This window comes from Pyrus communis, chromosome 7 (assembly GCF_041283825.1).
Source record: "Pyrus communis isolate YQ-2024b chromosome 7, ASM4128382v1, whole genome shotgun sequence".
Classification (NCBI taxonomy): Eukaryota; Viridiplantae; Streptophyta; class Magnoliopsida; order Rosales; family Rosaceae; genus Pyrus; species Pyrus communis.
In genome coordinates, this window is record NC_142571.1 from 6,380,286 (window position 1) to 6,397,735 (window position 17,450).

Consider the following 17,450-nt stretch of genomic DNA (forward strand, 5'->3'; position numbering starts at 1 on the left):
AGCCCCTCACTGGGGCCTGAGAACCGGAAAGCTGCAGCTTTTGAGTGACTTCAAACACAAGAGAGAAAGAGAGGAAAAATGACTTCTGAAGGAAGCTTCGTGCAGCCTTCCATTCCACGTTTTGATGGTCATTATGACCATTGGAGCATGCTCATGGAAAATTTCCTTCGCAGCAAGGAGTATTGGAGTTTGATTGAAACTGGTTATGAAGAACCAACAAAGGGGGCGCAACCTATATCAGAAGCACGACAGAAAGAGCTTGATGCAGTGAAACTCAAGGATCTCAAAGCCAAAAACTATCTTTTCCAGGCAATTGATAGGGGCATCCTAGAGACGATGTTGGAAAAAGACACCTCCAAGAAGATCTGGGATTCCCTGAAGACGAAATATGAAGGGAATGCACGAGTGAAGCGCTCAACTCTTCAAGCCCTACGGAGAGACTTTGAGACACTTGAGATGAAGGTTAGTGAAACAATCACTAACTATTTTGCTAGAGTGATGACAGTAGCAAACAAGATGAGAGTGTATGAGGAGCCTATGACTGACGTCACTATCTGTGAAAAAATCCTGCGATCTCTCACGGAAAAATTTAATTATATAGTTTGTTCGATTGAGGAATCTAAGGACTTGGATGCAATTACCATTGATGAGCTTCAAAGCTCGCTCACTGTACATGAGCAAAAGTTTCACAGAAGCAGCGGTGTGGAGCAAGCTCTGAAGGCAACAACTGATGCCAAAACTGAGGGAGGTTTCAACAATCATAGAGGACGAGGACGTGGAAGAGGAGGCCAAGAGGTGTTCAACAAGGATACGGTGGAATGCTACAAGTGTCATAATCTTGGGCACTTCTAGTATGAATGTCCTAAATGGGATAAGGAGGCTAATTATGCAGAAGTGAATGAAGAAGATATGTTGTTGATGTCATATGTTGAGGTACATGAACGGACTGATGCTTGGTTTCTTGACTCCGGATGTTCCAACCATATGTGTGGCGATCGAGATATCTTCACAAACCCAGATGAAAGTTTTGTTCATTCAGTTAAATTGGGGAACAACAGTAGGATGAATGTGGTTGGCAAGGGAAGTGTCTCGCTGTTTTTAAATGGAATCAATCATGTTGTCAATGAGGTGTACTATGTTCCAGAGCTCAAAAACAATCTCTTGAGCATAGGACAACTTCAAGAAAGGGGCTTGGCTATATTAATTAAAGAAGGAGCCTGCAAAATATATCATCCGACTAAGGGTCTGATTATTCAGACTAAGATGAGTAAGAACATGATGTTTATACTGCTAGCTCAGACTCCAGTCTCTACAAGTGCCCCACCAGAAAGGTGTCTTCACACAAGCTCGCAAGATCCATTTTATCTTTGGCATCGAAGATATGGTCACCTAAGCTACAAGGGATTGAGAACATTGCAACAGAAGAGGATGGTTTGTGGACTTCCTCAGCTTCAAACCTCAAATATCATATGCACAGACTGCATTCAAGGTAAACAGCATCGTAATGACATGCCAACAAGAAGTACGTGGAGAGCAAGTTAGCCTTTGGAGCTCATTCATGCAGACATCTGTGGGCCCATCTCTCCCATATCAAATAGTGGAAGGAGGTATATTTTATGTTTTATTGATGATTTTAGTCGTAAAACATGGGTGTACTTGTTGACAGCAAAGAGTGAGGCACTGCATTGCTTCCAATTTTTCAAAAGAATGGTGGAAAAGGAGAAAGGGCTAAGTGTCAAGTGTCTACGGACAGATAGAGGGGGTGAATTCACCTCAACTGAATTCACTAATTTTTGCAAAGAAAATGGAATCAAGAGGCAGTTAACCACTGCCTACACGCCGCACCAAAACGGGGTGGCTGAAAGGAAAAATCGAACTGTCATGAATATGGTTCGTTCTATGTTGTCTGATAAGAAGCTCCCAAAAACGTTCTGGCCAGAGGCGGTGAACTGGACTATCTATGTTCTGAATAGATGTCCCACATTATCAGTGAAGGATATCACTCCACAAGAGGCTTGGAGTGGAATAAACCCTCAGTCGAGCATTTTCGTGTCTTTGGAAGCTTAGCACATGTTCACGTTCCAGATGTCAAGCGAGGTAAATTAGATGATAAAAGTTTTCCTTGTGTTTTATTGGGAGTTAGTGAGGAGTCCAAGGGATATAGATTGTTTGATCCTATAGCCAAGAAAATTGTTGTGAGCAGGGATGTTATTTTTGAGGAAGAAAAACAGTGGGATTGGGATGTGAGTTATGAGGGACAGATCATGTTAGATTTAGAATGGGGAGAAAATGAAGAAAACAGTGAGGGAGAAGAAAGGGTGAGTGAAAATGAAGATGAAAATGGCAGTGGGGCTAGAGAAGAAAGAAATGTGGGTGAGAGCAATGAAGACACACAGGGTAATGAGGAGAGAAGTTCTAATGAACTTGGCGAGGATGAAGGGAGGGTTTATGAAGGAAGAGTCAGACGTCCTCCTTCTTACTTAAGTGATTATATCACTGGAGAAGGGCTAAGTGACGACGAGGTACACATGGTTCAAATCGTGCCAACCGAAGATCCTCTCTATTTTGAAGAAGCAGTGAAAGAAGAGAAATGGAATCAAGCTATGGACAGTGAGATCAGCTCCATAGAGAAGAATAGAACATGGTCTTTAAGCGAGTTGCCGATTGGAGCAAAAAAGATTGGCGTCAAATGGGTCTACAAGACCAAGTACAACGAACATGGAAAGATTGACAAGCACAAAGCACGTTTAGTAGCCAAAGGCTACTCACAGAAGCATGGCATAGACTACACAGAGGTCTTCGCACTAGTGGCAAGAATGGACACGGTAAGGATGATTATCGCCTTGGCAGCACAAAAGGGTTGGAGGATTTTCCAATTAGATGTCAAGTCAGCATTTCTTCATGGAGAGCTGAGTGAAGAGGTCTATATTGAGCAACCAAGGGGTTACGAGAAGGAAGGAAGGGAGCACTTGGTCTACAAGCTACACAAAGCATTGTATGGATTAAAACAAGCTCCACGAGCTTGGTTTAGTCGGATCGAGGCTCATTTTATCAAGGAAGGTTTTCAGAAGTGTGACAGTGAGCAAACTTTGTTCACAAAGAAGAATGAAGCAGGAAAGATCATCATTGTAAGTATTTACGTTGATGATTTAATTTTTACTGGTAATGACAATGACATGATGTGTGAATTCAAAAAGTCCATGTTGAGAGAATTTGATATGACTGATTTGGGAAGCATGAGATTTTTTCTTGGCATTGAAGTACTTCAAAGAACAGATGGTATTTTCATATATCAAAAAAAATATGCCCTGGAGGTCCTAAAGAGATTTGGAATGTTGGAAAATGATGAAGTAAGCAGCCCGATTGTCCCAGGTTTTAAGATCAGTAAGGATGAGAATGGAATTACTGTGGATGAGACATACTTTAAGCAATTGGTGGGAAGCTTAATGTATCTCACTGCCACAAGACCAGACATGATGTTTGTCACCAGTCTCTTAAGTAGATTTATGGCAAGACCAACTGAGCTTCATCTACAGGCTGCAAAGAGAGCTCTTCGATATTTAAAGGGGACGGTGAATTATGGTATTCAGTACAAGAAAGGTGGAGATGATGGACTGTTTGCTTTCACAGATAGTGATTATGCAGGAGATGTGGAGGATAGGAAGAGCACCAGTGGTTATGTGTTCTTGCTAAGTTCGGGTGCTGTGACATGGAGTTCAAAGAAGCAGCCTATTGTTACACTGTCTACTACAGAAGCAGAATTTGTAGCAGCTGCAGTGTGTGCATGTCAAACAGTATGGATGAAGAGGGTGCTGAAGGAGCTTGAGTACAACAATGAGGCGTGTACTCTAATTAGATGTGATAACAGTTCAACCATTAAGCTGTCAAAGAATCCGGTGATGCATGGTCGCAGTAAACATATTGACGTGAGATATCACTTTTTGAGGAATCTCACAAAGGAGTGTTCGATTGCTTTGATTCACTGTGGGAGCGAGGATCAGGTGGCAGACATAATGACTAAGCCGTTAAAGGTTCGAAATATGCTGGGGGTTTGTGAGATTGTTAGTATAAACTAACTGTTTGATGACAATAAGTTTAAGGGAGGGATTGATAAGTTTGATTGTCCTTTTCGTTGTAGGACTCTATTACTTAGGATTGTTTTGTTTTCAATAAGTTCCTATTATGTAGGAAGACTTGTTCTACGTAGACTATTTCCTTGTGCACGTTACCACTTTCTGTTAGTGTGGATCGTGGGCTGTTTTTAGGGTTTCGTTAACTATGTAAGGCTATATAATAGCCAACGTTTCTATTCAATAAATAAGTTATTCTCCCAGTTTGCTTAAGTCAGTTGCAGTATTGCTCTTGGTATTTTTGTTCTGGTTCCCAACAGGGATCCGTAGAGGATCCCTTTCCTCCTGGACCACCCCCAAACTTATATGTGAAACAATATTTTAATGAAATATGAGAGTGAGTGAGCGAAGGGGATTTCCATGCAACACAGGGGTCTTCTCGGCAATCCCCACTGTAAGTATGACTGAACTCAGCCTCAAATTCTTTTCTGCATTTGTGTAGATGATGAATGCTCGGATAAATGTTGATGAATGCATATTTTTGTATCTTTATTGTTTCGTTTATAGAAGAGTAAGGATTATGTCCCCCTTATTTTTCATGTATTTTTTATTCTTTTTTCTTGTATTACGAGGAGTTAGGTTTATGTTTCCCTGCTTAGGTGTAATTTATTTTTTGTTATTATTAAAGTTTCCCTCGTACTGTCGAGGTTTTTGGAAAAAAAAAAAAAAAAGAAGCAATAAACTACCATGGAACATTTTCATATCAACATAGAGCAGGAACTCCAACATAGGTTTGAAATTTGATGAATACTTTCCACAACTTTGTTTTTTAATTTTAATTTTTAATTCTTTCAGAGTGTTCGTCCTGTAATCTTTGGTAAATCTAGAATGTCATTGTTCAAGCATAATTCGATGCAAATAAGTTTGCTTGGCAAGCATTGATCAACAAATACGATAACGCTTTCGCATAACATCAATACTATTACATACTATACCACATATTAACAATAAGCTTCTATTCACATATCCCATTTGCTCGAAGTTTGTTTCTGATCCAACACATATGTGCCACAGCATTACAGATGTTCGATCTTTCTCTAGGTAACTCCGCTGAGCAAGCAAGACCAATTTCTAAAACAGAGATTAAACTGTCTATGATTAGGACGCGATTCCTTGCCCTTCCCGCATTAGGATGATTGAGCTCTTGAACAAGAACGGGATCCAAAACCTCTTCCACTTGCTCAGGCAGAGCTGCCTTCACAAAGCTATAGAGGTTTGAAGTTCCCTGAAACATGTCATCGGTCGGTCTTTTTCCTGTAAATATTTCCAACAGGAGGATGCCAAAGCTATACACATCACCTTGTGTCCACACTTCATGTCCCATGCCATATTCTGCATTCCACAATTCAGAACATTAGATTCTAATTTTCTAGTGAAGTGCCTAAAAGCTCATTTCATGTTTGAAAAATTTAAAATAAATACTTCCCAATTTTAAAAGACTAGCTAAGAAAAAATAAACTACCAAGTGTATTTACCTGGAGGAGCATAACCAATAGTTCCCTTTATCCCTAAAGAACTTGATTGATTTCCCGAAGAATTTTCAGCAGCTTTTGGTAGGAACCTCGCCAACCCGAAGTCACCTACATGTGCAACCATGTCCTCATTGAGAAGAATATTGCTGGGTTTGAGGTCGCAATGAACTATTGGCGTCTCACAATGATGATGGAGATAATCCAATGCCATAGCAACATCAATAACAATATTCAACCTCTGAGAAATTGTTAAGCTCCTTGGTCTCTCATTTGTCTCACCAATTGTATGAATTGGATACAGCCATTCCTCCAAGCTCCCGTTAACCATGAACTCATAAATTAAGGCCTTGAAGTCATGACCGCGATAATCAAAACCAGAACATACTGAGAGTACCTTGACAAGATTACGGTGTCTAATATTTTTGAAAGCCTCGCACTCAGCAATAAAACTTTTGTAAGCTCCGCGACAAACGAGGTTGAGTACCTTGATGGCAACTGGAGTTTCACCTTGCTCAAGTAGTCCTTTATAAACGGACCCAAAACTGCCCATACCGACCAAGTTGGTTGAGGAGAATCCATTTGTTGCCTTTAGAAGACTTTGGTAAGACACCTGGGGAAATTTGTCCGAATCACTTGCAGCTTGACCCTTTTTGTCCCTCCGTGAGCAATAAAGGTACAAAAAGGTTAGTGCAAAAATGACTCCAAGAATCCCACAAACGAGGGAGAGAACCAATTTCATGGTTAAGCTCAATCCTTTCTTTTTTGCATGCTGGAGTTTGCACTTTGGCAAATGAAACTCAGGTATGCCCCCACAAAGCTTGCTATTTCCTTCAACTGATGTCGCCGTTGCATTCTTGAACGCTCCTTTGATCGGCAACATGCCCTCAAAATTGTTATAAGATAGATCGAGAGATTCCAAAAATACAAAACGTTCTAAGAATTCTGAAATTGTGCCTGACAAGTTATTGTGAGAGAGAGACAATTTTGTAAGAACTCTTAGTGAACTCAAAGTTGATGGAATCGTCCCATTGAAGAAATTTCCATGCATGTCTAGGTACTCTAATTTTATACAACTAACAAGACTTGCCGGAATTTCACCGAATAACATGTTATCAGAGATATCTAAATACTCTAGATTTATTAAAATTCCTATGTTCTCTGGTAGGGAGCCTATAAAATGATTTTGAGGCAAACTTAATCGATACAAGTTCAACAGACCAACGATTTCTTGCGATATGATACCGCTAAAAATGTTGGCACCAAGAGATAAGATCCTCAAATTCTGACACTCTATTAAACTTGGTGGGATATTGCCTTGAAGTTTGTTGACTTCTAAGTATAACTCATTTAATTGACTTAAATTTCTGAAAGAGGATGGAAGATTGCCAGAGAGGGAGTTCCTACCCAAATTTAATTTATATAACTTGTGCAGCTTTCCTACACCTGGGGGAATGTGACCTGATAATTGGTTCTCAGCCATCACCAAAACATCCAAGTTAGCCAGATTTGCAATCTCATTCGGGATGCTTCCTAATATTTTATTTTGAGCAATATGGAAATTTTTAAGAGAAGAAGACAGGTTTCCTATGCATTGAGGTAACGTGCCCCCAAAATTGTTGGTAAATATGATGAGAAGTTCTAAATGGGTGGCATTGCTCAAATCGCAGAGAAAGGTCAAGTCATCAATTCCCCCACTTCCGAGATGGTTGTCAGCAAGGTTTAACCACTCAAGCTTATGCAAATTCGTCAACGGAGGGACCTTTCCATGCAGGTGGTTACCTTCCATCCCCAATCTAAATAGATTTGAGGCCTTTGATAATGAAACAGGAATAGATCCACTGAATTGGTTAATGGAAATGAAAAATGTTTGGAGACTCGGAAAGACCATACCTAAGTTTGAGGGTAGACTCCCTTGGATTTCGTTCTCTCCCATATAAAGGTCTATGAGAGAAGAGAGATTAAAGATTGAGGGAGGAAGCATACCCGAAAAGCTATTTTCATCAAAAGCAAGAAAGCTAAGATTGGTCATTCGGCCAAAAATATCCGGGACAGTGCCACTCAAATAATTAGAATATACGGCGAACACTTCAAGAGATGATAAATTGCTAAAAGAGGTAGGAACTCCCCCTGTAAAGTGGTTACAGTGTATGCCAAAAACTGTTAACCTTGACAAGAGGCCAAGCTCATTTGGAATTTTTCCCATCAGCACATTGTAACTAACAGCGAGCCAGAGGAGCTGAGAGCAACGAGACAAGTTGGTGGGAATTTCTCCGCTTAGTGAATTGTTGTTTAACCGTAGGTGTTGCAATCTGTGCAGGCGGCTGAATTCTGGGGGAATTTCATGGCCTAAGCTGTTGTTTCGGAGATCAATCACTCTCAAAAAACTCAAGTTCCCAACATGCGGCGATATAGATCCTGCAAGTTTCAAGGACGGCAGGCTCAAGCTTGTGACCCTCTTATGACGACGACCACATGTAACGCCATGCCAAGAGCAAAAGTGGATGGTTTCATTCCATGAAGTCAGGACTTTAAAAGGGTCATGAGTTATGCTAGCTTTGATTTCAAGCAAAGCCAGTCTATCTGTCTCATTTCCCGGAAGGGCGAAACAAGGAAGGCAAGAGTGAAGAACGAAGGCATGCATAAAAAAGGATGACAAAAACACTGCAGAAATGGAGTTGTAAAACCCCATCCCCATGATGATGATATTTGTTTTGTGCAAAAGTGGAAATGGAGTTGTAAAAAAGTTGAGCTGTATTGATTGTTTGTCTAGCAGCTTTAGCAGCATCCAATTTATAATCATAATCAGAGTGCTCTGTACGTAGTGGATCAGCCACTCCAAACGCTATCGTAAGATTATAACGAGCCGTATTACTCACGTAAGCCGTATCGTCTAAAGGGGTAAGATCAAGCTAAGGGTCCCGAGGTTAGCGTTCAAAACTATTTATGTACTTTTTTGAGATAGCATTTGGTCTTAGGATTGGTACTAATGAAGTGATCAGAGCCACTTCCTGTTCTCTAGCCGCGTCTAACCACTATGAATCATTAGAAAAAGATCCAACTGTTTTTTTTTAATAAAAAGGGACCAGCTGGTGACTTTGCCACGACAGTCCATTCTTCCAGGGGCAAGGAAGACCCATATAGGCATTTCACCCTTCCCTGGCCACCATCATGCGATTCACTAGCGCTAGGAATCGAACCCAGGACATGTCGTGTGGAATACGGGTCTAAAATTCATCCCTAACCACTAGACCACCCCGTGATGGTTGAAAAAGATCCAACTGAAGCACCTGAAATTTAATTCTTTCTGTTTCTTCTAGCAACTCGTATAGGGAAAGAATGACACATAGAGTGCTATCAGAGTTTGAAATACTAGTAAATAATAACATAACCAACTTCCGTAAATAACCAAACAAGGCATGCCCAAGTCACCGATGCCTTAACTAAATCTTCTTAATCTTGTCACCATTCCCACTACGTACCTGATTTACTCTGCTAGGAGCCTAGGAGCCACATCGTCGACATAATACAACCCCTTTCTCTTAGTACCATGCCTAATTACAACCCTAGTTTGGATATCCGGAAGTAAGCAAAAAAATAGAAACATTAGTACTATATAACCCAATTGATCGATAATTTGACTGACTGATAAAAGATGATTTGATAAATCCGGAAGAAGCAAGGTATTGTGTAAGGATAAGGATGAGGTGAGTGTAATTGGACTAGCCTCTGATTTGAGATAATATTTCCATTGGCAGTGACAACACTCTCTGTTGGAGGATGAATCATGGATGAAAGAGAGACTCATCATGTGGCATGTGGTCACGATCTCTAGAAGTAATTTAGACATTTTCTGAATTTCCTGAATTATCCCGATCAACAGAGAGAGATACTTGATAAAAAAAAGACACTATTGTTTTCTCTCCCATGGTTGCACTAGGTTTAGGTTTAAGATTTTCAATGTCGATTGCCAAGAACAAGCCGCACGACAAGAATTTGGATTATTGTGCTGCTTAAAAAACACGAAGAGGCACCGGGTAAATTTTGGTTCTGTGTAGGATTAATGATTGTCCAAAACACAAGCCAATCAACAAAGTGTAGGGCACTGACATCCAAGGAAGCTACATGACATGAATAGTTTTTTGGGTTTAGGTGTTTTTTTTTTTTTTTTTTTTTTTTTTTTTTCCAGAAAAGAGACAAGCCGAGATCCTTTTCTTTTTATTTTTAAATTTTTTTTTATATAGAAAACCTTGATTGTACGAGTGAAATTTTATTGATAATAAAAAAAGTTCCATCTAGTCAAGAGAGATGTAAACCTAACCCTTCATAATACAAGAAGAAGAAAAAAAAAAAAAGGGATAGAAAACACATGAAAAGGAAGGGGGACATAATATTTTACCCTTCTAGAAACGAAAACAATAATGATACAAGGAAAAGAGGTGGGGGGGGGGGGAGGGGGGACTTGAAACCTAACTCTTCTATAGCCAAACCTAAAAGTCTAAACCTGTAAAACAAATTAAGTAAGATCACATGGTTAAGAAAATAAAATAAGAAAGTGAGACAAACCTGTATGTCGAGATGCACATTCATTTGAGAAGTGGAAGCCAGTAAAGCCAACATAGTCTGAAAACAAAGCAGTACGAGCCACCAGCAGAGGGGAATCATGCCATACCAAAGTTGGAGAAGACGAACCTATATTAGCAAAATTGTATGCAACAACATTCCCTTCGAGATATATGTGAGAGGTGTAGAAAGTCATCTTTCAAATGCGATCTAAACAAATAGACCATTGCGTACGAAGAAGCCAAGGAGGGTCAAAAGCAGTCGATTGGAAAGCAAAAATAACACTAGAACAGTCAATTTCCAACCAAAGACAATGTCATCCCCGCTGGTATGCAAACTCTACACCAATAATAATTGTTGATAATTCTGCATAGAAAGAGTTACAATGACCAATTTGGTACCAAGATAAAAGTGTAAAACTTTTTTTCTTTTTTGAGGATACGAGGGAAATTTTATTGATAACTAAACAAGAAGTTACACTTTATCATTTTCCGAAGTTAAAGTTGGAGAAGACAAGCCCATGTTAGCAAAATTGTCCGCAACAAAATTTCCTTCGTGATATATGTGAGATGTGTAGTAAGTCATTTTCCAAAAATGAAACACTCCCGGTACTGTTCACTTTTAATGAAAAACCACATTTTTACCTTTCCCTAGCACTATTCACTATACCTTTATTTGTCATTTTTCATTAAAACTAAAATATTCTTGGACTTTTCGTTAGTTTTTATTTTTCTGAATGCGGTCCAAACAAATACATCATTGCTTACGAAAAGGCCAATAAGGATCAAAATCAGATGACTAAAAAGTGTAAAACTTGATGAGAGTTTTTGGGTTTGTATTTTTGTGTTGTATTCTTCTCTCAAGGAGAAAATAAGTATACAAGATTAAGGATATCTAGGTACATGAAATCCCCAATTACAAAGCTATAATTGATAGGGAAGTTGACTCACGCAGAACAACTTGCTGGATGGTGGATCCACACCTAAGGCTATCGTAATCATTGACGCATGGTTGAATTGCCCAACACTAACAGAACTATTGAAAGTGAACGTTGGCAAAAGACTTGGAGTATGTGTCAGTTGACATGACTGTCAGCAAAGGTTTCCAAGAGTTGGAGCAATAGTGCATACTCTTTCACACAAACATAGCCCTCTATATGTGGTCACGCCAACCTCATCCGTATGTATATTTTAGTGTACACAAAATATAGACTGGTACATCACGTGTTATAATATAAATAGAGGAACACTTAAAAAAAAAAAAAAACTACTTTCCGCTTCTATTATGACATGTAATGTACTGACTTGTATTATGGGTACATGAAAAAATCTCTCTTCTAAGGATTGTCAAATTTTATTGCCAATAGATGGTGGCAAAGAGGCACTGTTATAAATTGTGTTCGATTCCCCATTTAAAGTAGTGGTGAAATTAGATTGTTGATTTGAATTCATGCTTTGAACGTGTAATCATGACTTATACAACTAATTAATTTGCAAAGTAGGCCAGTAATACTTGACCTATGAGAAGCTATATCAAATCATGATGTAAAACCCAAGAAATTAAATGAAATCATCATTTTCAGATGAACTAGTTTGGCTAAAATGCATCTGTTTTCAGCCTTCAACTTGCTTTTTGGAATATATATAGCACTGGCCTACAACTACTTTAGCTGGTGTTGGAAAATTTCTTCTGCATAATTTAGTCCAGTCAATTATTGATGGTCTCTCAGTGTTGGAAAATGGATGCATAGATGGGGGAAGAGATCTTCTCCGGATCTCTCCCACCAAACTCAGTGATCCGTACCTTTGAAATTTGATTTAACGGCTAAAGTTATTATAACTTTTAAATGGGACCCTTGTTTTTAGCTGTTTGATCAAATTTCAAGGACCTGGATCATTGGATTTGGTTGGAGAGATCCGGACCCATAAATAGCTTTCCATTGCCAATTATTATAGGCCTACCAAATTGCTTACTCAGAAGTCCTACTGGACTTGGCATCAGTCAAGCACTAGTTTGTGTATCCAATATCTGTTATTTTCCAACACTAATGATGAGTTTAAATATACGAAGAAATAGCACTTAAAGTAGTCCATAATGATTTTTCTTTTCTTTTTTTTTTTAAGTGCAATTAACAACTTTGGAATTTCTTTCAACTCACTCAATCAATGGTTCGAGATTACTCATTTCTTGACTAAAAGCCTTCGGTAAAATCTCATTATAGACTTTGTGTAGGTCAACTGTCAAGTATCAATCGTCTGTCATTGTTGCAAAATACTTCACACAGAGCAAGTCGCCGGAGTGAGAACGCTTATGGTTTGTAACTCGGTATTTATATGTGCTTCTATGGGTGTGCCCCTTGATCATAGAGTACAATATGGTGTTTTGTGCTCAAAGTGGTAAGCACAAATAAAAAAATCATGTGCCTCTGTTCTGAAAAAGTTATCAGATGACTTTCCCCATCCATATTAGCCCAATTTTTGTTATTGTGCCCAATACGTTCTATTTTGAAAATGAAAATGTCAAAATTTGAAAGAAATCAAAAAATTTCATAAAATCAAGATGGAACACACAACAAAATCCAATGTCTCAACTGTAAGAAGGATCAAGTAGTAGAAATGGAAACATCACAATTCGTCAAAAAGATGTTCGCATGTTCCACATACACAAACAAATTGTGTGCCACTGTCTATTTATAGACGCTAAAAGTTTTGGATAAATTACACTTTCATACCTCATATTTGGGGTCTATTTCAATTCCTTACAACATCTTCAAAACATTTCACTTTCATACCTTAAGTACTATTTTATTTCAAAATAATACATTCGTTACATTTTCCATCCATTGATTCGTTAAGCGCTGACATGACTGCCACATTTGTGCCACGTCAAATGTGCGCCACGTGGCAAATTTTTATTTATTTTTTTATTTTGAATCTTCAACAAAAAAAAAAAAAAGGAAAAAAAAAAAAAACCTAGGAAACCCAGATCCCATCACACACACAACCCAACCACCCCCTTCACTCGGATCAGGATCCTCTCTTGATCTAAGGATGAGGATCCTCCTGACCAAGGAGTGTGGGCCATTGGATGAAAATCCAACGGCTACGAACAGGGGGTCCCTTTAAAGTTATAATAATTATAACCGTTGGATTTTCATTCAACGGCCCACATTCCTTGGTCAAAAGGATCCTCATCTTTAGATCAGGAGAGGATCCTGATTCCCCCCCCCCCAAAAAAAAATCGTCTTCCCCCCATTCATGTTTCCCATCTGCAACCCAGAAAAGAAGGGGAACAAAAAACAAAAAAACACATCCCATCTGCAACCCAGAAAAGGAGGAAAAAAACAAAAAAAAAACCCATGAACCTAGATCCCGTCTTCCCCAATGGGTGTGGATTTAAGGAGTGGGGTTTATAGAGGAGGGAAGAGGGTGAGGTGCGAGGGTGGGTGCCAAGGATGGGCGTGGTGGGTTTGGGGAAGACGGGAGGGGGAAGAAAGGGGTGGGATGCAAGGAAGGGGGGTTGGGGAAGATGAACATGGGTTTTTGTTTTTTTTTTTTTCCTCCTACTTCTTCTTCTTCTTCTTCTTCTAGGTTGCAGGTTGGGTGGGGGATAAGGAGGGAAGACGAAGTGGGGGTTGGGTATTTTTTTTTCTTCCTCTTCTTCTTCTTTTAGAAGATTCAGGTTTTTTTTTAAAAAAAAAAAAAAAAAATTTGCCATGTGGCACACATTTGGCAGCCACATGGCACAAATGTGGTAGCCACGTCAGCCCTTAACGAATCAATGGATGGAAAATGTAACAGATGTATTATTTTGAAATAAAATAATACTTAAGGTATGAAAGTGAAATGTTTTGAAGATGTTGTAAGAAATTGAAATAAACCCCAAACCTGAGGTATGAAAGTGTAATTTACCCAAAAGTTTTTGTGCCTGTATTTTGTCATACAATTGTCAGACCAATAATTATATATATATGTGCTACTTGGCATGGCTTTGTGCCCAATAATGTGTTTGTATCCATTTTTTTTTACACTGGGCACAATACATTGTATCCTTTATTGAATGAACATTGTTCCACCATATCAGTGTTCTCAAAGACACAAACTCTTCATTTGTGTACACCAAAGCCCATATTTTTCGTAGTGTATCAGCAACTTTTGGTAGGAACCTCACCAACCCAAAGTCACCTACATGTGCAATCATATCCTCATTGAGAAGAATATTGCTAGGTTTGAGGTTGCAATGAACTACTGGCGTCTCACAATGACGATGAAGATAATCCAATGCCATAGCAACATCAAAAACAATATTCAAACTCTGAGAAATTGTTAAGCTCCTTGGCCTCTCATTTGTCTCACCAATTGTATGAATTGGATATAACCATTCCTCCAAGCTCCCGTTAGCCATGAACTCGTAAATTAAGGCCTTGAAGTCGTGACCGCAATAATCAAAACCAGAACATACTAAGACTATTTTGACAAGATTACGGTGTCTAAGATTTCGGAAAGCCTCGCACTCATAAATAAAACTTTTGTAAGCCCTGCTAAACGAAAGTGGTTGAGTACCTTGATCGCAATTGTAGTTTAACCTTGCTCAAGTATTCCCTTATAAATGGACCCAAAACTACCTATACCGACCAAGTTGGTTGAGGATAATCCATTTGTTGCTCTTAGAGCAATTCCACCCCTAAAGACTTTGCGCTAGCATCCAGCCCATTTATCCACTCAAGTGAACAGTAATAGACCACAGTGAACAGAAGCATCTCCACTCCTAAAAAAATAGCCTAGTTCATTTTATTAAAATATTATTATTTTTTATTATAAAATAATAAAAAATAATATTTTTATTTTTAATTTCTGAATTTATAAAAAATAAAATAATAATAATAATAATAATAATAATTTCTAAATTTATTAAAAATTTTCTGTATTTTTTAAAAGCGAAATTCTTAATGTTTTGGGGGAAAAAACATGGACTGTTGATCTGTGATCAGACGGTCCAGTTTAAAAGTGAAATTCAAATTTTTTTTACTGTTGGAAATCCAACGGTAGAAATTGGGCCACGTCGCCCACCCGGGGGAGAGGTTAATGCGCCTGCGCTGCTGGGCCCTATCTCTGATTTTGTTGTCTGATACTCGCTAGGACGCGCACGTGTAGGACACGCGCCAGGCTTAACAACACAAACAGGCCGGTCCCCAGGTCTGTCAAAAATGGGCTGGTCTGGAGACCAGTTTGGGCTGGGTGCCAGGCAAACACACGGGCTGGAGTGGATTGGCTGAGTCCCAGCCTGTTTTTTCCACTGGGTGCTAGCCTCTTGTTGCTCCGGTGAAACTGCTCTTAGAAGACTTTGTTATGATACACCGGGGGACATTTGTCTAAATGACTTGAAGTGCGATCTTTTTTATCCCTCCGTGAGCAATAAGGGGCGTTTGTTTGCCCTCACTAACTCGGACTGGACTGGACTAGCTATTAGTCCAATACTGTGTTTGTTCCATGCTGGGACTAACATTAATGAGACTAAAGGGGACTAGCATGGACAAAACCCTTCACTAAGAGGTCTTAGTGAGACCCCCCAATAACCATGGGACTAGCTAAGACTATCCTCTATTTCTCGTCCTTGTCATGCTCAACGACCACTCCCGACAGACTCCTCGTCATCGCCGGTCACCTAAATCAATCATTAACTTCCCGACTCTCTTTCAGATCCATTTCACAACCAACTTTCATATAAAATATACCAAATTGAAGCTGGGAGTGACAAGATTACGATTTTACTTGAATCGAGGCCAAAAAGGTGGTCGAATGTGGCCGAAAAATGGCCTGGAAGTCTCGGCCTGTTTGGGCTTCTTCAAATCCATGACAAATTCGAGCATGCAAAGCTAAGATCTCGGTCCAGGGATGGTGATGAATTTTTTGGCGGTGCTAACTTCATCCAATTTAATGAGGGTTGGCCAAAAAACACATTAGGAAACCTGCAACTCGTCGGGAAAATTGGAGCCGTGAGGTTCCATTCGAACAACGCATAGCTAGAGAGGGAGGGAGGACAGAGAAATAGAGACTGGAATCAATAAGGAGTTTGACCAGGAATGAGAAAGAGACATGAATTGAGAGGTTTGAGAGGAAAAAAAAAGGGAGAGGAAAATAGTGGGACGGAAATGGTAGGAAAAGATGGAGAAAAAGATAAGATCATAATAAAATATTAATAATTTATATATTAAATAAAATAATATTAGAATTTGTTATTATCCAGCTTCTTAGTCCAATACTGCACCAAACGCTTCACTAAGTTAGTCCAGTTTAGTCTAGTCTAAGCCAGTCCAGCTTAGTCCTTGAAGCTAATCCAGTCCGAGATAGTCCGGCGCAACAAACGCCCCCTAAAGGTACAAAAAGGTTAGTGCAAAAATAACTCCAAAATTCCCACAAATGAGAGACAGAACCAATTTCATGGTTAAGCTCAATCCTTCCTTTTTTGGATGCTGGAGAGTTGCACTTTGGCAAATGAAATTCAGATATGCCCCCCGAAAGCTTGCTATTTCCTTCAACACTCCCTTGATTGGCAACATGCCCTCAAAATTGTTATAAGATAGATTCAGAGATTCCAAAAAATTCAAACGTTCTAAGAATTCTGGAATTGCTCCTGACAAGTTGTCAGAAAGATACAATTATGTAAGAACTCTTAGTGAACTCAAAGTTGATGGAATTGTCCCATGGAAGAAATTTCCATGCATGTCTAGGTACCCTAAGTTTATACAACTAGCAAGACTTGCCAGAATTTCACTGAATAACATGTTTTCAAAGATATCTATATACTCAAGATTTATTAAAATTCCTACGTCCTCTGGTAGGGAGCCGAGAAAATGATCTTGAGGTAAACTAAATATATACAAGTTCAACAGACCAATGATTTCTTACGATATGATACCGCTAAAACTGTTCTCACCAAGATATAAAAGCCACAAATTCTGACACACTATTAAAATTGGCAGGATATTGCCTGGAAGTTGTTGCCTTCTAAGCTTAACTCATTTAATTGACTTAAATTTCCGAAAGAGGATGTAAGATTGCCAGAGAGAGAGTTCCTACTCAAATTTAATAGATATAACTTGTGAAGCTTTCCTACACCCGGGGGAATGTGACCTGAAAATTGGTTCTCAGCATCCCCAAAACCACTAAGTTAGCCAAATTTACAATCTCATTCGGGATACTTATATTTTATTTTGTGCAATATGGAAATCATTTATTTATTTTTATTTGGTTTTTTAGCCAAAATAGTCCTTGAGATTTGCACAACT

The 17,450-nt window shown here is 39.1% G+C and overlaps 2 protein-coding genes across 2 annotated transcripts; one reads left to right on the forward strand and one right to left on the reverse strand.

Annotated features, from left to right (window-relative positions):
• The first annotated feature begins 78 nt into the window (after nucleotides 1-78).
• Nucleotides 79-852, forward strand: LOC148695523 (uncharacterized). The gene has a single exon (XM_088697339.1). The coding sequence runs from the start codon at nucleotides 79-81 to the stop codon at nucleotides 850-852; it is 774 nt and encodes a 257-aa protein (XP_088553465.1).
• Nucleotides 853-5,085: 4,233 nt separating this feature from the next.
• Nucleotides 5,086-8,310, reverse strand: LOC148695524 (LRR receptor-like serine/threonine-protein kinase EFR). Its single transcript, XM_088697904.1, has 2 exons — nucleotides 5,606-8,310; nucleotides 5,086-5,462 (listed from the first exon to the last, which is right to left on the reverse strand). The coding sequence occupies exons 1-2, from the start codon at nucleotides 8,295-8,297 to the stop codon at nucleotides 5,086-5,088; spliced, it is 3,069 nt and encodes a 1,022-aa protein (XP_088554030.1). The 5' UTR covers nucleotides 8,298-8,310.
• Nucleotides 8,311-17,450: the final 9,140 nt, after the last annotated feature.

What these genes read in the sequence shown, in the direction of transcription:
- LOC148695523 (XM_088697339.1), top strand. Translation starts at nt 79, where the DNA reads ATGACTTCTGAAGGAAGCTTCGTGCAGCCTTCCATTCCACGTTTTGAT.
- LOC148695524 (XM_088697904.1), bottom strand. Translation starts at nt 8,297, where the DNA reads ATGGGGATGGGGTTTTACAACTCCATTTCTGCAGTGTTTTTGTCATCC. An exon ending in TATTGGTTATGCTCCTCCAG is followed by an intron (nt 5,463 to 5,605) that starts GTAAATACACTT and finishes TGTGGAATGCAG; the next exon opens with AATATGGCATGGGACATGAA.